The sequence below is a fragment of the Seriola dumerili genome, unplaced genomic scaffold, assembly GCF_002260705.1.
Source record: "Seriola dumerili isolate Sdu_G_001 unplaced genomic scaffold, Sdu_1.0 BDQW01000002.1, whole genome shotgun sequence".
In the NCBI taxonomy this organism is placed as follows: domain Eukaryota; kingdom Metazoa; phylum Chordata; class Actinopteri; order Carangiformes; family Carangidae; genus Seriola; species Seriola dumerili.
The window spans coordinates 6,418,347-6,445,167 of NW_019174257.1; the positions used below are offsets into that span (position 1 = coordinate 6,418,347).

The window sequence follows — 26,821 nt, forward strand, 5'->3', positions numbered from 1 at the left end:
ATCTTCCACGCAGTTGGTTTAATATTCTTCAACATATGTTTTGTCAAATCAAGGGGCATGAAATGGAAAAGTTTAAAAAAAGATGTACTCTACTGATGATTAAGTTCAGCTGTCCTCAGCCTCGGCTTTCCCCTCTGCAGGGGAAAGGTCACGTACAGTTTCTCAATACAGTCCTCAATAATAAATAGCTTCATATTAGCATATAGCTTATTACTATGACTAATTCCATGGGGGACGGAACAAGACAGGAAACACTTAGGACAATGAAATAATTGTAATTGAAGTAGGGGCAGAGCGGCCTCAGACGCACTTGAACACAACATCTCTGCTGAACTTGTCGCTTTTGTTTTGTTTTGTTTTTTACCACATTTTGTGATTTCCAGGATCACACCATGGGCAGGTAGCTGTTGAGAGCCATGGGGTTTTTCAGACAGCTCTTACTCCTGCTCTGGAAGAACATCACATACCGCAGGAGAAACAAGGTGACAATGAAAATAATAGATTGTTTATTCTGTAAGAAAAATATGATATGAGACACAGCTTGGACATTGAATAAGCCTTTTATTTACAGCTTTGTAGCAAAAATTGACTATAATAACTCCACCGTCTCAAGTTTTATCCATATCAGCTACAGTGTAGGACACGCTAGGTGACAGGGTTGGGGGATAGTCCTGCTGGTCTCTGACAGTATTTGATGCACCATTAACAGCTCCCATGTTCTCCTCTCATGCAGATCCAGCTGATCATCGAGCTCCTCTGGCCACTCTTCCTCTTCGTCATCCTCATCTCTGTTCGTCATTCACACCCTCCTTACAAACAGAGCCAATGTGAGTGATATTATGTAATATGTATCCTTTCACACACGCACACAAACACACTTACAGGTCTGAGAACTAGCCCTTTGCCAACCAGATAAAGAGGATTAACAGAGTGATTCTTGAGCCACGCACGATTTGTTTTCCTAACCTGCTGTGTTCTTGACCTTAATTTAGAAGTCCTGCATTAGTATAAGGTGACATGATATGATAACATAATTTAATTCAACATTGCAAGACAACACAATGTAAGCTAATTGGTCAGTGACTTACATTAACACCTTTAATTCAAATTAAAAACTTCCTTACATCAAGACAAAGTTATATCATACTTTTTCTTTGCCGTTTTTTTTTTTAAATCTTCAGATCAGTCTTGCATGTAAAGGCAGCTTACGTTGGGTTCAGGATAATAACATTATAATTTGATATTACTTAACAAAAAACACATTATTCATTTAGATAACAGCAGCTTTCTAGGATTATTATTCAGTCTGGTGTCTGTAGATTGAGTTTCAGGTCAGTGCCACAGTAATTTCATTGTTTTGTATTTTAAGCTAATCTTCTTCTACTGAACTCTGTGTGGTTGTTTTTCTTTTCCTTTGCTTGTAGGTCACTTTCCAAACAAAGCCTTACCATCAGGAGGCACCTTGCCCTGGATTCAGGGCATTATCTGCAACATCAACAACCCCTGTTTCCACAGTCCGACACCAGGGGAGATACCGGGCCAAATTGGCAACTTTGACAACTCCATGTAGGTAGACTGGAGGTAAAAAGAAGAAAAAGAAAACATGGAAAGCTGTGTGTAGCGGTTTAGTTCACAGTCAGCCCAGAAAATCACAAGAGTTTAAAATTATGCACAAAGATTTGAATAAGTAAAAAATTTCTCAAAGCATACCTTAAGTTTCTGGATAATAACTTACTTTCCAGGCAGCAGCTGATTTCATTTCATTCCGCAGTGATACAGAAATCATTTTGAAAAAAAAAAAAATTCATCCGTCACAGTCAACATTTAGTTTATTTATTTATTTAGTATTCACATTAAGGTAGTAACTAGGTAATTAACACATTAGTTGATTAGTTGAATTTCCTAGTTACGGCTTCTCAAATATGAGAATTGGCTTGTTTGCTCTTTTGTAATGTGATAGTAAATTTCTTCGGGTTCTGAGGACGATGATTGAACACAATATTTGATGAATTCACTTTGCGCTTTAAGAAGTTGAAATGGTCATTTTTTTGTTATTTTGACACTCACACATTTAATGTATATAGAATAATAAAGAGTGATAAATTGCCAAAATGAAATGATAATGAAAATAATTGTTGTAATAGTTTCAGCCCTTCATCTGAGTTGTATTATTATTGATTAAGCTGAGATGACAGGCTGTTAAAACCTCTTCTTTCAGCTGCTTATGTGAAACAATCTTTTTTATGCAAGAAACACCAACATTTGTTTGAATGAACCTAATTTAAATTTGGAGTCAGTTGAGCACTTCGTTGAACACACCTGGTGGCGTTCACAAATGGGAGTTTTGTGTTTGCTGGTTAACTGAAAAGTCTGCTGTTGAATGTGACTAAACCGCCCCTGTTTGTCCCAGTAAGGACTCCTCTTGTTGCTCTGCTCCTACAGACTGTCTCGTCTCTTTGTGGACGCCCAGACTGTTCTGTCCTACAGTGGAAACCGGAGCTTCTTGGGCTTTCAGGACCTGATGGAGAGTGTCCAGAGGCTGGGAGAGCGTCCTGGAACCTGGCCAAGTACCACAGTTTTAATATCCTCTAGCACTCACCTGAAGGGATGCATTGACATGCTGACATAGTGATGCGTAAACACACTGGTGTCTTCTTTCCGCAAGCACTTTATTCAGAAAAATTTATATTCGTATTAAAAACCATGAGTGGACAAGGTTAGTGAGAAACTTAGCTATCATTATATTTCACATTATTAATGAGTCCAGTTATTGTAGTATGGCAAAACACACAAGACGGACAAGAGTATATTATATCAGTGTATATCTTAAAGATTGTTTTCCAGGACTCAGAATAAATTATGTATATGGGGAAACCCAATAGAGCCTTAGCTTCTGTCAGTGAAGTTGTAGTGCAACTTAAATCTTATATCTAGTAGATATATGTAGGAGTACAGGGAGACGAGAAGATCACAGTGTTTGAACACATCAGTGAAGGCGCGGGTTCTTTGTCATGTAGCTACTGGAACCCATATGTGCATGAAATACAAAGTATAACAGATTTAAGCCCCTCCAGGCAATCAATAACAAGAAAGCATAGAAATCTTTTCAGGATTTGTTATTGAACCGTCACTGTTCCCAGACTTATCTGAGCAGGACTGAGAGGTTACAGTGGCAGTCAGGGTTACAGTAAAGCCATGGAATGGTTTTAAACAGGTGTTGAGTGACCAGCTGAATGTGGCCATTCACTGCTGTTGTGAAAGCAGCACAGAGTGTCTGTTCAGCGTCTCCTTGCTGTAGGCAGATCAAATTACATGACTACCCCAGACAAACAATTGGATGAATGAAAGCCGGTTCTTAAGTGTTTTTTTTTTGTTTTTTTTTTTCTGCAACAAATTCCATATCAACAACCTAATGGATATCTGCAGACTCCAAAAATAACTTTCAGTCTCACAGGGAACCACTTATTCTTGCTACACATTTTAATTTCATTGATGTCCACTTAAAAATCCAAAATGTTAGCGAGGAGATGCTAATTATGAAATGTGTGACTTGAGATATGAATAGAGATATGAAATATTAAATAATCAGTATCACTATCAGTATTGGATGTCAAGAATTACCTAAAAAAACAACAAATTAATGTTTCTGTTTCTTCTGCAGCAGAAACAGTAGAAGATTACATGAAAGCCAATGAGACGTTGTCCACCTTTCTACTGACCAACGGCAGCATGTTGCCTGAGACCGTGGACCAGCTGATGAAGGCTCGTCTAAACATGCAGGTGAGGTATCGATTGTGTATCTTTGTATAACAAAAATTTTATGTATCAAATAAGGAGCCACTAAAGCCCTCAGAATTTGGCTTTTGTTAAAGCAGTTTGTCAAATCGATGGGATGAGTGATTTTCCCAAAAGATGCAAAATCCATTCAACTTTCAATTCAATTTCAATTCAACATAAATGAGTTGAATATATTATAACGACCAAGAGGCAGCAAATAATGTTCACAAATGAAATAGGAAATGAATTGTTCTTAACTGATTTATTGGGTTAAATTCAAGTTCAATAAAAAAATAAATGGATAAAAAACTTAAGATTCAACAAAATTGAGAAAGACATGGAAAGCATTATAGAAAGCCTAGAAAATTGACTGTCATATAATTAAAGGTGCAAACAATTTTATGTATTATATTTCTCATAGCCTAACATTTTAAATGTAAATGTGGGGAATTAATTTGGTCCCATCCAGGTTTCTGTGGCTGGAGATCAGATGCAGCTGAAGGACCTGGTGTGTAATGCGAGCATGTTAAGACAGTTTCTGACAGTGGATGGAGGAGAAGCTGTCATGAATGATCTTCAGACTCAGCTGTGTAGCCTGCCTGCTGACATCCTGCGAGAAGCCGAGCACCTTTTTCTCTCCCAGCTGGACTTCAGCAAGCTCTTCACGGTAGGAATCAGTGGAGTTGCTTATGTATCTGTTGAGCTACAGGAAGTGCCAGCAGTAAACCTGTGTGTCTCTCCCTCCTGTTAGAGAGACCGTCTGATGGCCAACGCTGGAGACCTTAGGGACATCAGTCAGGCCGTCACCTCAGCTTCCCAGGAACTGGCAGTCCTCATAGATGACGTAAGAACATACATCTGATTGTTCATATCTATCGGTGTTTGTATTTAATTCAGATAACAGCCTGAAGACTGGACAAAATGTTTTGCAGGTGCTGCACATTTGCATTTATTATCAATAAGTTACCATAAACAAGTGTCCAGATGTCCGCACTTGCAGACTCACTGACCTCACAGGCGTGTTCCCGGGAGCTCTGCGAGTCCACAAGGGGCCTCAAGCGGACTCTCTGCGGACTTCTAGAGAGTCTGTGTAGGATGCAGATGTCACCAGACTTGGAAAATTACCCATAATCCATAGAGTTATGAATATGAAAGTGTAAAAAATGTTTAAATAAAAAAAAGGATAATAATAGTAGTAATAATAATAAGTACAGTATATTTATTTATTTGCATACATTTATTGATGTGGTAAAGCTTGACATTACACATACAGAATATGAATAGCCTGAATAATTTGGGTTTGTTATAATCTACAAAACTAGGGAGGCAGAGGTTGGTTTTTGTCCATTTATGATGTGAGAATCCCCAGTTGAGCTGTATAAGTGGGCAATATCTGTTGGGTGGACATATCATCGTATTATGGGGTTTAATCAGCCTTGCATCTTATAAAGGTAGTTGCTGCAAGTGGAACTTGAAGCTTTTGTTATGTTTGTATACTACAGCCTTTTTTCCTGTTTATTTTATTGTTGCTGTTGTTTTGTAGAATTCTCTTCCTGATCTTACATAATGTTTTTCTTATTATCTGTCTGAATATGTTGTCATGTTTGTCATTTTCTGTTTTCTCCCTGCCTTTCTTCTCCCATGTGCGTTTCCTTTCTCTTCCTCCAAACCTTTGCTCTTACTTCTGTCCTCTCTCAGTTTACCTCCCTCTCCAGCTTTGCAGAATTGAGCGCAGCTCTTCGTCTTCTGTCTCCAGAGAATCGCACAGCGCTGCCTAGAGAGAGTTTCCGAGCTTTTTCAAGGATCATGTGCGGTCACCCTGAGGCTGGTGGCGAACGCATCCCGTCACTCAACTGGTACGAGGACAATGACATCAAGTCCTTCTTAGGCAAAAACGGCACTGAAGACACTGACCTGGACCGTAACAACAGCACCAGTAAGAGGCTTTGCAGATCAGAGTTTGTGTGGTGTTACTTTGTTTTCTTATTTTTTGGCTAGATATGAAGTGAAATCTGTGCTCATATTTGACAAGTTGTGCCCTGAGGTCACAGATTATTTCAGTACGCAGATGAGTGAATGATTTCCTGTGTCACAATTTATTTATTCATAGTTATTTATTTTCTATATAACACTAAAATTTTGCAAGTGTTCTCCTTGACTTTTCAGTTGATTTGAATATTGTAAATTAAAGAGAAGTGGATGTCACATGGTTAGACACTTTTGTAAGCTTTACGCTCAGTAACAACACTAATAATAAGTTCATCATCATTGAGCATCAAATTCCAGCTGTGTCTGTCATTGCTGTTCTGTGTGCACTGTTTGTATTGTTAAACCAGGTGTGTTCATCTAACATGTCTCCTGTTTGGTCTGGTCTTTCCTCCCTGCAGCTCCTTTCTGTAAAAGTTTGATCCAGGGGCTGGAGTCCAACCCTCTGTCCCGCATTATGTGGCGAGGAATCAAACCTCTCTTTATTGGGAAACTGCTGTATACACCAGACACTCCTGTAGTACAACAAGTCATGAAAGAGGTACAACAAGATAGAGTCAGAGTTACCTAATCTGTAAAAAATGAGGTGGAAGGGAATTAGACAAAGAAGCTAAATTTGTTTTCCTCAAGGGATAAGTTATCAAGATTGATCGCCAACTTTTCAAGAAAGCTTGTAAGAATGTAACTCACGGTTGTTGCTAGATTGGTTCATATCACCAACAAGCCCTATGGGTGTTTCACTGAAAAGAGTAATATATACTGTATTGGCCATAGAGTGGAAGTGCTCAAGTGGAAGTTTCACTTCTGTCATTTCACACAACCAGAACATGCCTCATTACCATTTAAAGCATTTCTTTCTGAAACTAATGAGTATCAATAGTTAAGTTACCACTTAACTGCAATATCCCTGGGCACAGAACCGTTTCAAATCTTCATGATTTTTGGATTGAAATGTACTCTGCTGTACTTGCATTATGAAGTAAATACATCCATTTAAGCTAACTTCAAGTTGTGTCTGCTGAAGGTGAACAAAACCTTTGAGGACCTCCAGATCCTCCAGGAGATGAATGAAGCCTGGACAGAGGTGGGACCGCGCATCAAGAACTACATGGAGACCAGTGTGGAGATTCAGATGCTGCAGGTCTGGCTCACCAACTACTGTCTGTCTGCAAGTGGGATGAATCTGTTATCACATATTTAGTGTTTTTTTTTTTTTTTTTCATATAATGTGTCTGTGTGTATAAACAGGATTTGTTGAGGCGGCCAGAGGTTGCAGTATTAGTCAACCTGCGTTTGGAGAACACGTCCTGGACGGCCTCACGGATCGCTCGTTTCTTGGACACACCCTCTCCAAACGCCCATCGGAATCCTGGGGCACCACCTTCCTGGCTGGACATCTACAACGACATCAGCCACATCATCAGCACTCTTGCACAAGTCACTGAGGTCCCCCCCCCCCCGTTTTCTTTTTTTTTCTCTTTTACTCCCATGGAATTTAGAAGTAGTTTAGAGAAAAAATAATTTGTATCATTTATATTTTCTTTCCTCTGCTGCAGTGTTTCTCTCTGAACAAACTGGAGGGGCTGGAGACTGAGGGTCAGTTGATTGACAGAGCACTGGAGCTACTGGAGGACAGGCAGTTTTGGGCAGGTGTGGTTTTCCTGCTGCCCAATTCTTCATCTCCTGAGCTGCCGCCCCACGTTACCTACAAGATCCGAATGGACATCGATGAAGTGACTCGGACCAACAAAATCAAGGACAGGTACTGAGAAAACACCCAGAATGTCTTGCTTTTATCCTGCTTCTCTTCCACATGAGTTAATAGATTGTTTCATTGGAGTGTCAAGGAAGCTGCTTTGGTTTTGCCCTCACTAATACTTAACTGTTCTTTGGGAAATAGAGACTTAAAGCATAAGAGCTGGACAAACCAAACTGCAATACAGCTTAATACGTTTTCTGTTTGAAGTCCAAACTGAAAGAACGGGAAAAGTTTCAGCTATGGGAACATATGAAGGAGGACCTGCATGAAATTCCATGAACTCAAAAATCAACAATATTAAGCCAAAAACAAGCTTTTAGTTTTCACCTTACAACGAGGAGATTCTGTTTTTACCATCAGGTTTTGGGATCCTGGCCCAGCAGCCGACCCGTTTAATGACATGCATTACATTTGGGGCGGCTTCGTGTACATCCAGGACCTGGTAGAGAGAGCTGTGAGCCGAGTCCTGACCGGAGTTGAGCAGACTACAGGCATCTACATCCAGCAGATGCCTTACCCCTGCTATGTGGACGATGTGTGAGTCATATGTTGTTGTAAATTGATGTTTTTATAAACTGCGCGCATAGTTCCACACATTTTTACTGGGAACAAACCAGTACATCCACGAACTTCCATCTGAACCTTTATCTGGTGGCCAATGGGTCAGTGTGGTTCAGGGATCATATTTTGTCCTGAAAGGCAATCAAGGAGATTTTGAAAATTCAATAGTTTAAAGTTAACTGAGTTAAAATAATAAGTGTAGAATACGTTTTGTAATCATTAAAGAGAAATAAATAACAATGATTAAATCGGCTTTTTTAAGTTTCCACAGCATCATTATTTTGCATTAGGAAGTAAATAAGAATTTTGATTACGATTTCTCCTCCCTTCTGCTTTTCCACAGTTTCCTACGAGTGCTGAACCGCTCCCTGCCACTCTTCATGACTTTGGCCTGGATCTACTCAGTTGCCATGATCGTCAAAGGTATGGTGTACGAGAAGGAGGCGAGGCTGAAGGAAACCATGAGGATTATGGGTCTGGGAACAGGAACACTGTGGCTCAGCTGGTTCATCAGCAGCGTGGTTCCTTTCCTGGTCTCTGCAGCACTTCTTATTGCTCTGCTCAAGGCAAGATGGCCACTCACTCTGCAGCAAACATATTTAAAGGACAGATAGATGCACAATAAACTGTAAATGGAGGGCTGGGTGGGATCACAGAGACAGAACATGAGAATGTTAGAAATATAAATTGTCTCTAGTCAGATTTCTTAAAGTAATGGGGAGTCAGATTAGAAGGTGGTATTATGCGGTGTTATATTTCCTTCTACCCTTCCTTCTTGTCTTATTTCTTTCCAGTGGGGGGACATCTTGCCTTACAGCGACCCAGGTGTTGTCTTTTTCTTCCTCATGGCATTTGCCACCGCCACCATCATGCAGTGTTTCCTCATCAGTACCTTCTTCTCCAAAGCCAACCTGGCTGCTGCCTGTGGGGGGCTCATATACTTTAGCCTCTACCTGCCCTATGTACTGTGTGTCGCCTGGAGAGACCACCTCAACACCACACACAGAGTCCTTGCTGTGAGTAAAATAATTATGGGTACAATTTTAAAGTTTTTTCCACAATTTAATATGCTGCAATAAATGTATGTAATTCATTAAATATTTGGGGCTTTCGTCTTGGTCATTATCACAGATGGACTAAAAAATGGTTTGTTCCTATTTCCTCAGAGTTTTCTTTCTCCTGTGGCATTTGGGTTTGGCTGCGAGTATTTCTCTCAGTATGAGGAGCAAGGTGTGGGCATCCAGTGGTACAACCTGCGCTCCAGCCCTGTGGAAGGAGACTCCTACAGCTTCACTACATCTATAATCATGCTTTACGTGGACGCCTTCATCTACGCCACTGCAGCCTGGTACATCGAAGCCGTGTTCCCTGGTACAACTTCATTCACTTTCATGAGAACTTAATCTGGCTACGAGAAAACATAGTGTCTGTGCACTGGATTTAAGCTCCCAATGAAACTGGTTCTTTCTTAAAGAACAAAAAAAATTCTGTGCTTCATTTAGACACACTCTTAAAAATACCAACATTAGGCCTTAACTGAATGTGTGCACACGTTTGTGTGTTTTTACACCAGGTGAATTTGGGATCCCCAGACCTTGGTATTTCATCTTCCAGATCAACTACTGGGGTGGAGTTCCCCTGGAGGCAGGCATGCCGATCCCACCGGCACCTTCAGAGCAGGATGAAGGTACGAGACTCTGGAAGTGTCTGCTCACCAGCACCTGTTTCTTTTTACTCGCTGCTTATTTTCTGCTCATTTATCGTGGAAAGATTTATTTAGACGTAGCCTTAAGTTTGTAAACAGAGGTTGCATAACTGATAAGTAGCTTGTCGATTGGAAAGGGTTTTAGTAACCTGTCATCCTGCCTAGTTACAAATTTTGGTGGCTGTGTGGAAGCTGTCGACCGTCTTTTCATACCAGTTAAAAGGCTCTACTCGTAGTTTTGTAATCATAAGCTCATTAACTACAAATCTACAAATCTAGTTAATGAGCTAAGACAATAAGCGTATTAACTTCGGTGTTTAAGAACAAATGGAGATTGAAGCTGAAGATGAGCATCAGTCCAGACATCACATTGTTCTGTTGACAGAGGAGTTATGTCTGATCCCTGCCACCCATGTTCCCTTGCATTTTAGAGTTTTGTCCTGTATTTGTTTGGAATTATGCTCTCAGTCTATAAAAACATACTGTGACCATCTGGCTGGTGACATCTTTATTATTGATTATAGAGAGATTATTAGAGCAGAATTAGTACTAGATTTTTTTTTTTACCTTAGATCAAAACTCCACATTGTAGATACTGCATATTTCATTTAAGTATATAAATTGTGTGTCTGTCATCAGATCACATTGAACCAGAACCCAGTAACCTGGTTATGGGCGTGAGCATCAGAAACCTGGTGAAAATCTACAAGAAGGGGGGCAAACTGGCTGTCAACCACCTCAACTTGAAGTTCTATGAGGGACAGATCACCTCATTCCTTGGCCACAACGGAGCTGGCAAGACCACCACCATGTGAGTATAGCTGAGGACTGAAAGAAGATGACTATGACGCCATCTTTTATTATCTTTTAGACCAACGTAGAGTTTCATTTTTACAAGAATAAGATGCAGAATAATCTCTCTGGTTGAGTGAAAGCAATGACAGGAAGGCAAGAGAGAAAAAAAAAAGGCTAGAAAGAAAAATTAATATTAAACCCTTTCACTCTGATACCAGCCACCTATTTACATCTGTATTATTTTGCAGTTACTACATGTCTTAATTATGCATTGAGTAGCTGTTAGTGTACATAGAAAATACGGTCTGGAGTTACAGCTTTGTCACTTAATTTATTGTAATTTTGTGGTTTCAGGAATCAAAGTCTGAATAAGACACGCAGTTGTGATCTAATTTCATGTGGAAAGTGCATCAGAACAAAAAAATTATGTGATATTTTTTTTATGTGTGTCAGATCTGTCCTGACGGGCCTGTTCCCACCTACCTCTGGGACCGTGTATATCAAGGGAATGGATATTCGGCACGATATGGACATCATCCGAAGGACACTGGGAGTTTGTCCACAACACAATGTCCTGTTTGACATGTAGGGTTCAGCTCTCCCATGTCTACACAAATTAGATACATTATTTTGAAATTAATAAGTCTGAAAAGATCTGCCAGATTTATTTAAAGGAATAGATTTATTTTGACAGATTTTCATATTTTGTCTGTCTGTCTGTCTGTCTCTCTCACTCTCAGACTAACAGTGGAGGAGCATGTGTGGTTTTATGGGTGTCTCAAGGGTTTGTCTGAAGATGAGGTGAAATCTGAGCTGGACACTCTTCTGGACGACGTTGGCTTGTTGCACAAACGACACGAACAGACCAAAAACCTCTCTGGTAAATTGGCTAGTTTAACTTTGAATGTTTGGAACTATAATACATATAAAAGGGTTTCTCAATTTTTATGGATAAATACTTTTTTTTTCTGTTCCAAAAACTGTGTTTCTGTCAGGTGGCATGCAGAGGAAGCTGTCTGTGGCGATAGCATTCGTTGGAGGATCCAAGGTGGTTGTTCTGGATGAACCTACAGCTGGGGTTGATCCTTACTCCCGCAGAGGAATCTGGGATCTGCTGCTCAAATACCGCAAAGGTGTGGGACTATGGGCTACATCTCAAGTGGGGGTGGGGTGAGAATAGGAAGTTCTGATAAAATGTGTGCATTTGTGTAAATATACAAATACCTATTATACAACAGAATGCTACATTTTAAGGTGCCAGAGGCCAAAAATATATGAACTAGGAGAAGAAATGATATGCTTAGAGTAGCTGCTGTATATGGAGTGTAATGGCGTTCTTTTTTGGGATGATTTTTTATTTGAATGGGAGGATTACATACTATCTTAAGATCTGAGATAAACTGATCAATTTTGTGAGTAATTAATGACGATTGTGAAAGCTTTTATTATGAACATCAGTGTTTCTCTAATTACATTTCTTCTTTTGGTAAATGAGTCCTTTCCTTTTACAACATTCATCGTTACTCCCGTCATCTACCAATTTGAAAGTTTAAGCTTTTGTTCTGAGTGCACCGTCATCCTGTGTCATACCATTAAGATGTAACAGTTCATTAGTCTTAAAAAAAAAAAAATCAAACATGACAAGTAAAACATAATGTAAGACCTAAACAATGCACAAATGACCAGTACCAATGAATATATTTCTCTCCTGTTTTCTTTATAAGACCGAACTATCATCTTGTCCACTCACTACATGGATGAGGCAGAGCTGTTAGGTGACCGGATCGCCATCATATCTCAGGGAAAGCTCTGCTGCTGCGGCTCACCGCTCTTCCTGAAATCCCAGCTGGGATCTGGTTATTACCTCACTGTGGTGAAGAGGGAGGGACTGGACACCAGCACTCCCAGCAGTACCAGTATCTGCACCAGCACCAGCAGCACCAATAAGCTGGCTCCTCTCAAGGTCTGATTTTTTTTTTTTTTTCTGAATTTTGTTTTTGGCTTTCTAGGGAAAGTTAAGTGTGCCAATGTTTGATTTTGGTTTGTAAACTTAAATTATCAAATAAATCTAAAGCGCAAATCCTTTCTATTTTTTAGCAATGCTGTTCTGACATTTGTTACATGCATTGTCCAAAAACACCCAGCCAATGTATAAACTAGCCATTTTTGTCTTAAAAGGTCAAATTATGATAGAAAAACAATAGGTGAGTTTCAATCTAGAAATCAACCGAGATGAGGTGATAACAACAATGCAGGAGTGAAACAAACACAAACGAATATGTATAATACTTACTTTCACATCAAAATCCATTCACCTTGGTGGACAATTAGCCACTGGCATTTGAGCTGTTGTAGTTCATGTGACAGCATCAAGTTTGTCCTTGTCTGTCCCTGTCTTTAAATGTTGTCAACTCTGTTGCAGGACAGCGAGTCATCCATGAGTGAAGACACCGGGCTGGGAAGCGAGGACAGCAGCTCATGTGAGTGTTTAACAGGCTGGTATAGCCTCTAAACTGAGGTGGTTTCGATATTAGTAAAGTACAGTTTGGTGCATTGGCACTTTCTACAAGCACCAGTTTAGTATTAATGATTAAATACCAATGGGATCATAACAAACTCACTTTATTTCTCTCTTGTCTTCATGGCAGACCTGGCAGCGTTGCTCTCCCTGGCACAGCACCACATCCCAGGTGCGAGGCTGGTGGAGGAGTCAGGGCGTGAGGCGGTGATCAACCTGCCGCAGACAGCTGCTAAGAACAGCAGCCTGGCGGTCTTTCTGTCAGAACTGGATCAGAGGCTGACTGAGCTGGGCATCAGCAGCTACGGCCTTTCAGACAGCACACTGGAAGAGGTAAAACATTTACACTTACATTGATGGATAAAGAATAAGTCACTTTATCTACTGCCAGAAACGTTCTAAATCTTGAGCAAGGAAGCCAAAGTCATGTAAAAAGACAGAAAAAATATAAAATTACAAAAATATGAAACTCAGTCATGCATAGGACTAATACTTGTATAAAAACAGCCTCGGGGTCTTAATGTCATTTTCCTCATGCCAGAAAAACAGTGAAAGATCAAAATTCTTAGGAAATACAACACAGTAATCTAGTAATACACAATCAGAAAAAATAAAATGATTAAATAGACAATGCTGTCTGAAAGAAACGACAGGTTTCTATTAAGTACATGTGGTAAGTGTGTGCATGGCCCTGAAAACACTTCCCCACTAACCTTACCTGTCTTTATGTGTGTAAATTATGTGTGTGCGTGACAGAATCACCACCTCACATCAGTGAGGCAGCGTCCCACCAGTGTGATCTACATTGGCTCAGCCAGGTCTCATCAGGAGGGCTGGATATTTGTGGAGCAGCCATGGTCGTAATGGGCTTAACGTTGGCATCAGATTAGCACTGATAACAGACCTATGGAGCCTGATAAGTTTACTCAGTGTGAAATAAGCACTCACTCTCTGCTCCTCTGACCTCTGCGTAAAAAGTTATTTACTGCTCTTTTTACTGCCATCTGCTGTCTGCAGCTTCAACTGTCAGAACATAACAAGAGTTTCCAGGAAAACTCTTCGATTCTAACTGAAAATATTCTGTTCCCAAACCTGGCAAGAAATACACTTTATAAACATGGACAAACTGAAATTAATTCCTCAATTTGAATTTAAAGCTGAATTAGGTGAGACTTTTCATTAAATATTCAGCCATTTTAGGGCTGCAGTGGAGAAGAGTTTCACGTTTAAATGAGACCTTGTAGAGTTACCCTGTAGTTGAGTCACTGCCATCCTGTTAATTTCCAGATCTTTCTGCGAGTGGCGGAGGAAACAGGTGTGGATGCTGAACCTGAGCTGCAGCCTGAATCTCCCCACAGCCGACAGCCATCAAGTGGGCAAAGAGAGGAGGGACAACATGCTGAACAACCAGAGACAGGTACGCACGAACAATCACAGACACATACAGTAGATTTGTGTACATACCAGTGCCACACTGTGTTTCTGTGTACAGTCAGTCTACCATTCTGTCTCCAATTGTGATTGTTTGTTTTCATACTGCTGCCAGGAAGGAAAAGACTTCGTAAGCAAGGTATCCTCAGGTCATCACTCACCGAAAATCATTCAGCAACCACACACCAAACTTATTCAGTAGTAGTAGGGAAACTTTGTGCTGCATGACTTCCTTTAGATGAAAAATTATTAAATAGAAACACAACAATAAAATGTAACCCAGTTATCATGTCATGTTTCTATTTTAGTTTTCTCCGACTCTGGTCTGACAAGTGTGTCCATTGTATTGTGTATTAATTGTCCCAGTATATTGGTGTAAGTTCTCACTTGTGCCTTTGCTGTTTACAGAGCCTCAGGAGACGGACCTGTTGAGTGGAGACGGCCGAGGTGGGATCCCCCTGACCGGCTGGTGGCTGATGTGGCAACAGCTGAGGGCTCTCTTTGTGAAACGCTGGCTTTACACTCGGAGGAGCCGCAGGGGCTTCTTCGCTCAGGTGATGACAAACACCAGCAGCAGCTGTTTAAGAGCTAGACTTAAAAGCCATCTGTCATCATGGGCGTCACGGTATCCATAATGAAAACAAGAACTGTATCCTCAGTCAGTTGACTAATCGGTTGTTAGAATCTTTGTCGACTAAAAAATGTTTTGTTGGCTGCACATGTTTTATGTTTATTTTTTATGAATGGGGAATTAGCTATTAGTCATTACTGGAGAAAGATTTATTCTCTATTCAAGTTGATCTTGCAAAGCCACTCAGCTGCAGGTTGCTTCATGTTTCAGATTGTTCTGCCTGCTGTGTTCGTCCTGATTGCCCTTCTCTTCAGCCTCATTGTCCCTCCATTTGGGAAGTACCCTGCCCTGCAGCTGCAGCCCTGGATGTATGGAGAGCAGTACACCTTCTTCAGGTTAGTCTGCACCTAAATATCCGTAACTTTAGTCGGTGAAGAAGAGATTTTTCTCTGCCACTCTGTCAGAGGTAAACAGCTACTAACTGCAGTTTTAATTCTATGAAATAACTAGTCGTTTTCATCACTTGATGCCTTGTCATTGTTTTTCTGACGAGCTCCTTCACTATATTTAATATTAACAGCAACGACGCCCCAGGGAACCCAGCCATGGAGAACCTGCAAGAAGCTCTGCTGGACAAGCCAGGTTTTGGTACCAAGTGTATGGAGACAGAGGAAGAGGACAACAGCACGTAAGACAATCTCTTACACAAAAATTTGTCTCACTAGCATCACCATTGAAGACAATATAAGTAAGTTAAGATAATTTGAGTTAAGACCAAAGAACAATATTGGCATGTCCATTAATTACAGGTTTAATTAATGTATTTTACAGCTATTTAATGTTAAATGTAGTGTCAAGAAAATAGCATGCAAGGTGGCAAAAAATACATACTGGTATGTATTAACTAAAAACCTGAGATTAACTTGACTGTAGTGATTAAAACATTCTGAAGCATTCAATAAAATTTCCCTTTTTAGTGATTACTGCCTCGGATAGAAGTAAAAATGATTAATTTCTTCACAAAGTGCCGTCATTTGATTCGGGGTAATAAGTGATCTATTACTTTCACTGGTAATCAGTCAATATAAGATGTAAACTTATCTCTACCTGTACAAACTAATGGCTTTGAAGGACGCTGTATGCTGCCAAATTGTCACAATGGTTTGATGCACGTTCTTTTTTTAATACCAGATATTCAGGCAACTTTTTTCCATGTTTAAAAACCAAAAACTAACACACACTCTATGTTCGCTGCCTGTTCTCCCTGCAGGAGTCCTCAGTGTGAAGCTGAGCGGGGTGGCCTGTTCATGCGGCCACAGATTTCTTACTCCACATGGCAGATGTTCAGCAGAGGCAACTGGAGCAGAAATAGACCCTCTCCTGAATGTCAGTGTAGCACAGAGGACGTCCGCCGGATGCTCCCTGACTGCCCGCAGGGTGCAGGTGGCCTGCCACCTCCGCAGGTCAGAGTGGTGTCAGATGAGGGCAGTGTTGAGTGATAAGACTTTTGCATTAAGACTTGATATGAAATTACCTCGACCATTGTTCAATATATATATATATATATATATATATATTTATATATATATAAATTCAATCCAGAACAGACAAACAAACATTGAGCCTTGTAACATTTTCTTAAATGTTTGCTTGTGCAGGGTGAAATAAACTGCAGGGTGTGTCTGTATTTGGCTCTACTACTTTCAGTTGAGATCTTTTAATTTGTTATTTTTCAGATTAAGAGGCTGACTGGAGACTTCCTCCAAAATCTGACAAGTTATAACATTTCCGATTACCTGGTGAAAACCTACTCTCAGATCCTCAAGAAAAGGTACTTCGTTAAACATAATACAATGAGATTGATGAGGATTATTTTTTGGCACTCCATTTACAGTACTTCTGTTTTGTTTATTGATGATACATACAAGGGTCAAGGGATACATTTGCATTGCTGTCCCTTCTCTTCTGTTTGGAAATTGAGCTTCATCTTTCATGTCAGTGATTGATGCGATAGAAACCTATATCCTTTTATTTCTCTATAGGTGCCTTTCATTTGACCGCAAAATCTTGTATTTATTTAATTGTGTAACTCGTAAACCTATGTATAATTTTGTTTTGAATAGCTTAGTTATTTTAGGGTTGATGATATAGAATATCTTTACCTTTTTACAAGCAACATTCAGACCATGTGACACAAACATTTTCCCCTGAAAGCAGGCTGATGAAGTGAGATGAGCATGGAAATATCTGACTGAATGGCATAATATTTTGATCAAAATCACAGATAGTTGTAGTGAGAGCGCTGATGTTACTTTAGATATTTCAGCCCTGTATTTCAAAAGTTTCCTCATAGATTCACTCTTTTCCCCACTGTGCCATTTACAGCCTGAAAACCAAGAAGTGGGTGAATGAATTCAGGTAAGCTGCTGGAATAAAACACAATTTTGGGAGCAAAATGTTTGCAGTTTCCATAACCATAGTGTCCACAGTTTGAGCCTCTCTTATTTAATCTTTCGAACGTTTGCTCTCCTGAAGGACGTGAAAAGAAACAAACTGTTAAAGGTTTATTTTTTGTGTTGCAGATATGGAGGTTTCTCCCTCGGGGGCAGCGCCACCCAGACTTTATCTCAGGTCCATCAGTTCCAAGACTCGGTCATGGCAATCAGGACTCGTTACAGAGTTCCACAGGTACAGCGAGGTCTCAGGCTTCTTTATCCAATCCCACCGTCTTCCTGAATGTTCTAAATGTTTTGTGATATCTGTTGTTTCATCACAGAACAGTTCACTGAATCATCTTCTTAACCGACTGCCGGATTTTCATGGAAGACTGAACAGTCAAAACAACGTCAAGGTAAATGTGTGTCTGTGTATTAACTTCTCTCTTCATCGTCTGCTGCAAGTCCTAAAAGGAAAAAACATAAAACACTTGAACGCAGATAAAACTCAGATTACAAGTTTTTAAAGTGAAAAGCGTTTCTCTTTGCTGTACTCAGGTGTGGTACAATAACAAAGGTTGGCATGCCGTGGTGTCATTTGTCAACGTGATGAACAATGGCCTGCTGAGAGCGAGCCTACCACCAGGTCCAGAGAGGAGGAAGCACGGCATCACCGCCTACAATCACCCGCTCAACCTCACCAAGGAGCAACTCACCGAAATGGCCATGTAAATTCTCCGCTGTGGAACTTTTAGGTTGATGTTGGTAGATGTTATATAGCTGTTAGGGCTAGACTTACTCAGTGTGAATGTTTCCTCTGTGTTTATCTGACTGTGTCACTCTTTCAGGATGACCACATCAGTGGATGTTCTGGTTTCCATTTGCGTGATCTTTGCCATGTCCTTTGTGCCGGCAAGTTTCGTCCTTTTTCTGATCGAGGAGCGAGTCAGCAAAGCCAAACACCTTCAGTTTGTCAGCGGGGTCAAACCGATCCTCTACTGGCTGGCCAACTTCACCTGGGACATGGTCAGTACTCAAGAGACAGTCAGCCACAAGTCCAACACTTGTCATATTATAGGATTTCCCCAATGTGACAACAATCTCAGATAGAAAATCTACATACTGTCTGTTCACTTTGCAAATATGTGAAGTAAAAATATTTTATGTGTAATTTTCTGCCGTACAGTATTAGAGCGGAGGAGAAGGATACACTTCTGTTGGAAAAGATTAAATCTGTCAGTGATGCTGTAATGTCAAGGAGTTGCCAGTTGACAAGGGTTGACAAAAGCCGCAGATTACTGACGCAGCCTAATTTTTTTAATGCAGAGCTGTTTTCGGTCTTAACAACCTGTAACTGAAGAGGCTGAACGATAAGGAAGTAATGCTGTGGTCACTTGTCTACACTTTTCTGTATTTGTTTTCAGTGTCAGGCCAGTAATTTATGGATGGAGTAAGAGCTCACCCCTGTTCTCCAAACAATATGATAAAATAGAAAAATTGCATTTTGTTTTCAGTTGAACTACACCGTCCCAGCCACCATGGTTGTGCTGATCTTCATCTGTTTCCAGCAGCAGTCGTATGTTTCTGAGACAAACCTGCCCGCTCTCGTCCTGCTGCTCCTTCTCTATGGGTACGTTTAAACAGACTCCACTGACTTCAGTTCATGCTGTTACTTTCTTAAAATCATCTGTTATAAAATCTGACGAGACTGAATGATCAGAGTGATTCATGTCTGTTCCTGTGATCCGGAATCAAATGTTTTCTTTAAATCTGTTTGTCTCATTATTTTAATCTAATTGTCTCATTCATTCATTCACAATACTTACAGCATGTTGCATTTGACTAGGATTGATTTCAGAGCCTGGGAACTTCCTGTTCAAGATATCACAAACTGGAATCCTGATTTTGATATTTTTTCCTCATTAAATTTTTGCTCTGTACATAACTACAAAGGCAATCACATTTATAATAGTAATCTTTAAATTGTCTGACTAGCCTTAAGATGATTTCTAACACTCACTAAATAAACTTCCAAGCCAATAATAAAAGTTTAAATGACTTCCATATCACTTCAATTTTCTGATACATGATTTTCTCATTTTTTGTGTCTCTCTGTAGACAAAGTCTCTGTTGTCCCACTTGGATCATCCCAGCAGGCACCAGACATCAATTTAACATCATGAAGACATTGGACTCAATTTTAGTTGGAAATGAAAGTCGAGTTGATGTCAAAATGTTGGCTACCTGACATTGTGATGTTTAGCAGACAAGAATGTCAGTATTTTATGTGTCCAGATGACGTTGGCATGAGACATTTGGAAGACTTTGGATTTTGATTACATAAGGACACAATTTAAAACCAACAAACTATCAACTATCAGCTGTTGTCAGTATTGTATGTCAAATTGACGTTGGCTTTAGACGTCGTCCTGACATTGAATTTTGGTCACCTGATGTCACAACCTCCATTCAACCAAATATTAACATCTAACGACATTGGTGGCCGGCTGCGTGCCTGCAGGGATGGTCAGTAACAAAAGTAATGTATCAGTCTATGCTTTTCGAATAACCTCATAATCTTTTTTAGGTGGTCCATCACCCCTCTTATGTACCCAGCATCCTTTGTGTTCACCGTCCCGAGCACGGCCTATGTGGTTCTGACTTCCATCAACCTCTTCATTGGAATCAACGGCAGCATCGCCACCTTCGTCCTGGAGCTGTTTGTAGACGAGGTACAAACTGCACCAGTTTGGACAAAGAGGGGATAGTATGTAACGTAACATGAGCTAACAAGTTATTCCCTTGGCTAATAAGAAACAAGGAAAGGCTCAGATATTCAGAAACATAAAGCTGTATGAGAGCTGCATTACTGCAGCTCTGCCTTCATCAGCTAAAGCTTAAATGTAATCACATCAAGTTTTGTAAGATTGAAGAAATTTTACAAATTGTTTTGAAATGATGTTTGCAAAAGTGAAGTGATATAGGAAAGCCAGAAATCTAGACACATGGAGCAGTAATCTCTGTGTGATACTGTGGTGAGACAAACATATAATGTATCTAGTGTTACTTTAACTATTCAGCGATTCTTTCCAGCATCTGAACGAGGTGAACCGGATTCTGAAGAAGGTCTTCCTCATCTTCCCTCATTTCTGTCTGGGCCGAGGACTCATCGACATGGCCAAAAATCAGGCCATGGCAGACGCCTTCCGGAGACTGGGTATGAAGCTGTGGAGGAGGGTTTTTATTCCTACTCTTTGAATATGTACCTGTATATCTACCAGGTAGACTAAAATATATTTTGGTGCTTGTGGTGATTTTGCCCTTCACTCTACAGGAGTTTGAACATACTGTAAACTGTATATTGTCTTGTTGTATGTAGTCTTCTATGTGCCATCCTACAGAAAATTATTACATACTTATACACTTTGCCAAATGCAATCAAAGACAGTTTTTCCAGGAACGTTTTTTTGTGTTTCATCCTTTTCCAGGCACCAAACAGACTCTGGATCCTCTCCAGTGGGATTTTGTAGGAAAGAACTTGTTTGCGATGGCAGCTGAGGGCGTTATCTTCTTCATCTTCACCATATTGCTGCAGTACAAGTTTTTCATTCGTTTCAGGTATGATTAAAACTAGTTCTGTCACCATGGAAACCTGTTCTGTGTACCCATGTGTCAGAAAAATCATGAATGCATCAGAATTTAAAACAAAATATTACTTAAGCATGAAATGATTATAGTAATAATACATAATACAATAACATAATAATGTATTTAGAAATTAGGTGGGTGTAAATATTTGAATAAAATGCAGAGAGAGCTTTCTAAAAGCACCCAGATAAACAAAGGTAGTCAGAGTGGTCATTCTCTCTTCTTGTGTCTGTTCAGACCATGGTGGACTGAACCTGAGATGCCTCCTCTTGGTCCAGAAGACGAGGATGTTGCCAGAGAGAGAGAGAGGGTCAAAAGTGGCAAAGCCCAATCAGACATCCTCACCATGACAGACCTGAGCAAGGTACAACCAGCGTACAAGCCTAAAAAGTCAAACTAAAACTATGTACATAGCTACTTAAAGTTAATACAAGGAGCACAGGACCATCAGGTTGTACTTTTACATTGCACATATGTATCGTTTATCATTTTATGCTTCTTTTTTTACTTGATAGAAGCAGACACTTACAGCACATATAGAGATAAATCTCTACCACTGATCCTGCACAGCAGAGTAGCTGATGTTATGAATGCCTCATTGTAAGTTCTTGGCTGTCATTGTAGCGTTTTTCTTTGTGTTTTTCAGGTTTACAAAGCAGGTAGGAAGCCAGCAGTTGATCGTCTCTGCCTTGGGATTCCCCGTGGTGAGGTGAGAGATTTACACAACAAATGCAACACTCAACACTGTGATTGTCAGCTATGTACTGTATATCTGCTGCAGATACAGTCAGTCAATGTCTGGAATCACTGCTAGTTATCTTGTAGTTCAGCTAGTTATTTTTTCTCCCAAAAGAGATAATTAGAAAATATCCAAGTGATTATATGATAACCGTTGCTGATGAAACTACGACTACTGCTACTATTGTTATTATTGCCACTACAGCTGTCGCTTCTCCTGCTGCTTCTACTATTACTGTAACTGCTATTAATAATTGTGCACGTAACGGTGCTGTTTCCAAAAATACTGCTGCTGCTGATATTCCTGCTGCTGAGCCTAGAATAACTGTTGCTAATGTACTTGTAGCACTGCAGCTTTTCAGCAACAACCACTGTTGTTACTGCAACAGTAGCTGGTGCTGCTACTGTAGAGACTAAGAATATATGTGACATTTTTGCGAAGCTGCTGATTCGAAATTTCAAATGAAGGGATCCAAAAGCCTCAGCTTGTGTTTCTTGAAGTAGTTCATGGTTGATTTTGAGATTTGCTTTGGATCATTGTTCTGTTGTGGAAGCCAGCCTATTTTCAGTTTCACCTTCTTGACTTGACTGCAGGACACTTGTATCTAGAATTTGCTGATATTTAGTGGAAACCATTCTTCACTCTTCCCCCACGCCACTGTGCCAATGGCTACCTCACAACCTCAAAGCATAATATTTGTAGTGAAGTTGTCCTTCTCATCAAATGCTGCTCCTGTTTTTCTCCAAACACCCTTTTGGTGATTGTAGCCAAAGAATTTATCAGCTCTGAAAATCATCAGCTGACAAATCCCAATGGTAATAGTTGACCTGCCTTACAATGCAACAAGTCAACGAAGGCCGGATGAGTTAATGAAGAGAGTTTTACAAACAGTCCATTAACATTTGAAGAAAGTTTTTAATGTCTGTTTGTCGCAGGGGTTGTATTTAATTTTTTTCATTTAAAAAATTAACAAAATGTCTAATTTGTCCAAGGGTGCCCAAAAGTTTGCATACAACTGTATATTGTAACTTTGTGTTGTTGTGTGTGTCCTCCAGTGTTTCGGCCTGCTGGGGGTAAACGGAGCAGGGAAGACGTCTACATTTCGCATGCTGACTGGAGACACACCCATCACCTATGGAGAGGCTTTCCTGAACCACCACAGGTAGAAATCGCCTCTGCCACCCAGTGGAAGACATAACAGAAGTAGTAGTAGTAGTAGTAGTGGTCATACTAGTAGTGACATCAGAAGTCCTAGTAGTAACAGTAGTCGTAATACTAGCAATAGGCCACTGTTTCAGGTGTACCATTTGTGCAGTAGTATTAGTATTAGTAGTAGGGTTAGAGGTATCATTAATAATAGCACTAGTACAGTAAAGAAGTAGTTGTTGCAGCGGCAGTCATACTATCTGTAGTAGTCCTAGTATAATATCAGCAGTATTATTAGTTTAGTAGTGGTGATAAACTGTGTGTGTGGTTCTCAGTGTGTTGACAGAGATGGAGAGAGTCCACCAGCTGATGGGTTACTGTCCACAGTTTGACGCCATCAGCGACCTGCTGACAGGTCGGGAACATCTAGAGCTGTTCGCCCGCCTGCGGGGAGTTCAAGAGGACTCTGTTGCCAAGGTACCATGAAGGAACAGTTCACCCCAAAAACTAAACTTAATGAACAAGAAATGGTGAAGACATGCACATACATATCCTTCCATCTGGTGTTTATAGATGTAGATGCTTGTACAAATGAAATGACATTGATATCTGAGTTTGTCAGATAAAGTGATAAAAATTCAATTATTGAATTCTAAAAGACACGCTTCACTGCTCCCTTGGGAGGTCAAAGGTCAAGATCAGCTTCAGTCAGTAAGTGTTGTTACGTTTACGTCCAATCGTTTAAACCATAATTATGAGCAGCCATGTGGGGAAAAAACGTTCAGGTCAGCCTCCATCTTGTAATTCCGAGTCAGAGATATCACCAATGTTATCTCCCACTAGGTGACAAGAACTACAGTCGACACTCTGCAAATACACCAACCCTGGCAGTTATGTCAAAATAAAATCCATTGTTAACAATCATTGTTACAATCAATTTAGTAAATTTTGTAGGACCTAGACACTGTTTGTTTGTATCTGGTTTCACTTCGTAATCACTGCAAATACATAACATGACAAAAGAAGCTAATTCAGGCTGTTAATCTGGTGTGCATACAAGGTTAGCGTTAGGGCTAACCACCTCAGAATAAGACATGAAAACTCCCAGACTAAGGGCTGTTTTTCCCCTAACAATAATTCAGGGCCCGTAAGTTACCACCATGCCTTTTGGTTCAGTGTATGACAGCTGTGTTGACCTTGCACGAATGCAGCATTACACTGAACATACGGCTCTATGATGTTGCCAGTTCCTACTTGTCTGCTTTAGTTCTGGTGCAAACTGCAGAAATCAAGATAGTCAGGTTTCAAATTCAGTGGCCTGATATTTACAGGGAGCCACCTCAGCTACAGCATACAGGAGAGTGTCACTGTCTTTAATAACCATAGTGTTTGTTGGGGTTTGGCACACCCATATGGAACAACAGGTTTTTAATGCTGCAGGATGTCACAGTGACGTGGCTTCTCTGTTGTCCTGTAGGTGGCGCAGTGGGGTGTGAAGAAACTGGGCCTGACGCAGTATGCTGAGCGGGAGGCCGGAGGCTACAGCGGGGGCAACAAGAGGAAACTCTCCACTGCTATCTCCCTCATTGGAGCTCCACCTGTTATATTCCTGGTCAGGATCAAACTAACTCACAAAACAGCTGGAGAGCAACCTCTACGATCAGACAGAGGACAGAGGATGAACCTTTTAGAAATCAGTGACACTTAACTGTCAACCAATAAGACATTTTCCAACGAACATTTTTTTACAAGGAAACAGCTAAAAAAAATAGCATGTAACCTGTTAAATTATAATATTAATATTTGTTCGATACCATTTAAAAAATACCTTTGAAATTACTCTACAACTTAAATAACAGCTACAGGAATGGCCAAGTAAAGGACAAACAAATACTATATTTACAATTTCTCAATTCAACATGTTAATGTAAACAAAAATAGCATTTCGAACCACAAAATCACAAAAATACTGTACATATCACATACAATAATCCTTACAATAAGCATAAAAATTGTGCACTTTTTTTCAGCTTATGTCTTACCACCAGTTTTTTTCATGCTTTGGTCTTTTTAATGCTTGTTAGGATGAGCCCACCACTGGTATGGACCCAAAGGCCAAAAGGTTTTTGTGGAACTGCATCCTCAGCGTCACCAGAGAAGGAAGAGCTGTAGTTCTCACCTCCCACAGGTAGGAGGAGATGTACACTTATTTTGTACATAGCCATGAAAAGGTGATTATAATCTATTACAAGGCTGTAAAGGCTGAGAAACACTAGCAAGAAGACCCACAAATCCCAAATTTAACAATTGGAGCAGTGGAAAACACAGATGAACTTGATGCTGAGTGTTTTCAAATGAAATCAGTGGTTATTGTGAGCATGGCAGGAATTTGTAAAGTCTTTTCTGCTTCACAGATGAAGGTTACCTCAGTGTGTAAATGCTAATGGGTTTATTCCTGTGTTTGTGTGTCAGTATGGAGGAATGTGAGGCTCTGTGCACCAGAATGGCCATCATGGTCAACGGCAGGTTCCAATGTCTGGGGTCGGTTCAACACCTGAAGAACAGGTAAGCACATTCTGACCTCAACAATACAAGTCAAACTCCAACAGTTTATCAGTCAATGGATAAATGTTATGGTCATTGGGTTCGTGTCATTTTCCATTAAAGCCAAAAGCCTTATGTCCTAACATTGCTTCACCCCTCCTCAGTTGTATCATTTATTAAATGAACACGGGGCTTTATAGAGGCGTTGAAATGAAAGTTATGTTGCAGGACCCTCTCTGTGTCACAGTAAAGCAGCTGACTGAGTCACTTGATGAGGTTTACAGTCATGAGATGAATCGGTCACGGTCTGTTATACATAATACTAACTGAGACAGTATGAATTTGTCGGCGATTTTCCTACCGTTTATGCTGTGTTTATAGTATCTATCACTTTAATAACAAGAAGCAGTATTGAAATTTTATATGATTTTTGCATCAAGGTGATGAAATCATTTGATTAGACGGGTATTTAACATATTAAACTGGTTAAATATCCCTTGTGTAATCTGCATGCAGTAGACATATATATTACCCTGCAGTGCATAGACCACTAGGTAGTTTAAAGGTAATTTAAAGGTAATGGCACCAACACTAATGGACTTCACTAAGAAGTCTTGTTCATTATAATCTTGTAGAATGTTGTAAGTTCAACCTATTTTGTACTGTGTGTGTGTTGTTAAATATTCATGTTTTTAAAGCTGTACAGACCATTAAATTATATTGATGTAACATTACATATAAAATCTTGAATATTGCTTCTCTCCGTCCTTCATCTTTCAGGTTTGGCGATGGATACACCATAATCCTTCGTCTGGTAGACATTAACTCCAACCCAGACTCATGTCCCATCAGCACCTTCATGAAGAACTGTTTTCCCAGCATCGAGCTGAAGGAGCGTCACCACAACGTGCTGCAGTACCAGCTGCCCTCACACGCCTGCTGCCTGGCTCGTGTCTTCAATGTGTTGGCCAACAACTATGAGAAGCTGGGCATCATCGACTTCTCTGTTTCACAGACCACCTTGGACCAGGTGAGGATGGTGATGAAGCTGAGATGAAAGCATTCCAGCCTCTCCAGCATGTTAGCTAATGAATATTTATGCAAAAAGCTGGTATAATGGATCTGATCCGGGATCTTGTGTTAATAGTACTAAACAGACCTCTTTACTGAGGCAGTGTGTCAGGACACGAAACACGTGAATTTGAA

General features: G+C 40.2%; 1 protein-coding gene across 1 annotated transcript in view; it reads left to right on the forward strand.

The window, feature by feature from the left end:
- Positions 1 to 416: 416 nt before the first annotated feature.
- Positions 417 to 26,821, forward strand: part of LOC111235088 (ATP-binding cassette sub-family A member 1-like) — a 29,133-nt gene continuing 2,728 nt past the window's right edge. Inside the window, exons 1-47 of the mRNA XM_022763447.1 lie at positions 417 to 482; positions 734 to 827; positions 1,425 to 1,566; positions 2,443 to 2,567; positions 3,662 to 3,780; positions 4,247 to 4,444; positions 4,529 to 4,621; positions 5,476 to 5,713; positions 6,165 to 6,304; positions 6,788 to 6,904; positions 7,012 to 7,209; positions 7,320 to 7,525; positions 7,883 to 8,059; positions 8,427 to 8,649; positions 8,878 to 9,099; positions 9,250 to 9,454; positions 9,657 to 9,770; positions 10,428 to 10,599; positions 11,037 to 11,168; positions 11,324 to 11,463; positions 11,579 to 11,716; positions 12,308 to 12,546; positions 13,006 to 13,063; positions 13,232 to 13,434; positions 14,389 to 14,518; positions 14,941 to 15,086; positions 15,374 to 15,498; positions 15,684 to 15,791; positions 16,374 to 16,566; positions 16,840 to 16,934; positions 17,489 to 17,521; positions 17,686 to 17,791; positions 17,880 to 17,954; positions 18,097 to 18,266; positions 18,387 to 18,564; positions 19,053 to 19,168; positions 20,126 to 20,270; positions 20,632 to 20,755; positions 21,027 to 21,156; positions 21,424 to 21,550; positions 21,833 to 21,895; positions 22,981 to 23,087; positions 23,407 to 23,548; positions 24,549 to 24,683; positions 25,156 to 25,259; positions 25,544 to 25,636; positions 26,396 to 26,645. Coding sequence (XP_022619168.1) covers positions 417 to 482; positions 734 to 827; positions 1,425 to 1,566; positions 2,443 to 2,567; positions 3,662 to 3,780; positions 4,247 to 4,444; positions 4,529 to 4,621; positions 5,476 to 5,713; positions 6,165 to 6,304; positions 6,788 to 6,904; positions 7,012 to 7,209; positions 7,320 to 7,525; positions 7,883 to 8,059; positions 8,427 to 8,649; positions 8,878 to 9,099; positions 9,250 to 9,454; positions 9,657 to 9,770; positions 10,428 to 10,599; positions 11,037 to 11,168; positions 11,324 to 11,463; positions 11,579 to 11,716; positions 12,308 to 12,546; positions 13,006 to 13,063; positions 13,232 to 13,434; positions 14,389 to 14,518; positions 14,941 to 15,086; positions 15,374 to 15,498; positions 15,684 to 15,791; positions 16,374 to 16,566; positions 16,840 to 16,934; positions 17,489 to 17,521; positions 17,686 to 17,791; positions 17,880 to 17,954; positions 18,097 to 18,266; positions 18,387 to 18,564; positions 19,053 to 19,168; positions 20,126 to 20,270; positions 20,632 to 20,755; positions 21,027 to 21,156; positions 21,424 to 21,550; positions 21,833 to 21,895; positions 22,981 to 23,087; positions 23,407 to 23,548; positions 24,549 to 24,683; positions 25,156 to 25,259; positions 25,544 to 25,636; positions 26,396 to 26,645 — 6,654 coding nt within the window. The remainder of the gene's footprint in view (positions 483 to 733; positions 828 to 1,424; positions 1,567 to 2,442; positions 2,568 to 3,661; positions 3,781 to 4,246; positions 4,445 to 4,528; positions 4,622 to 5,475; positions 5,714 to 6,164; positions 6,305 to 6,787; positions 6,905 to 7,011; positions 7,210 to 7,319; positions 7,526 to 7,882; positions 8,060 to 8,426; positions 8,650 to 8,877; positions 9,100 to 9,249; positions 9,455 to 9,656; positions 9,771 to 10,427; positions 10,600 to 11,036; positions 11,169 to 11,323; positions 11,464 to 11,578; positions 11,717 to 12,307; positions 12,547 to 13,005; positions 13,064 to 13,231; positions 13,435 to 14,388; positions 14,519 to 14,940; positions 15,087 to 15,373; positions 15,499 to 15,683; positions 15,792 to 16,373; positions 16,567 to 16,839; positions 16,935 to 17,488; positions 17,522 to 17,685; positions 17,792 to 17,879; positions 17,955 to 18,096; positions 18,267 to 18,386; positions 18,565 to 19,052; positions 19,169 to 20,125; positions 20,271 to 20,631; positions 20,756 to 21,026; positions 21,157 to 21,423; positions 21,551 to 21,832; positions 21,896 to 22,980; positions 23,088 to 23,406; positions 23,549 to 24,548; positions 24,684 to 25,155; positions 25,260 to 25,543; positions 25,637 to 26,395; positions 26,646 to 26,821) is intronic.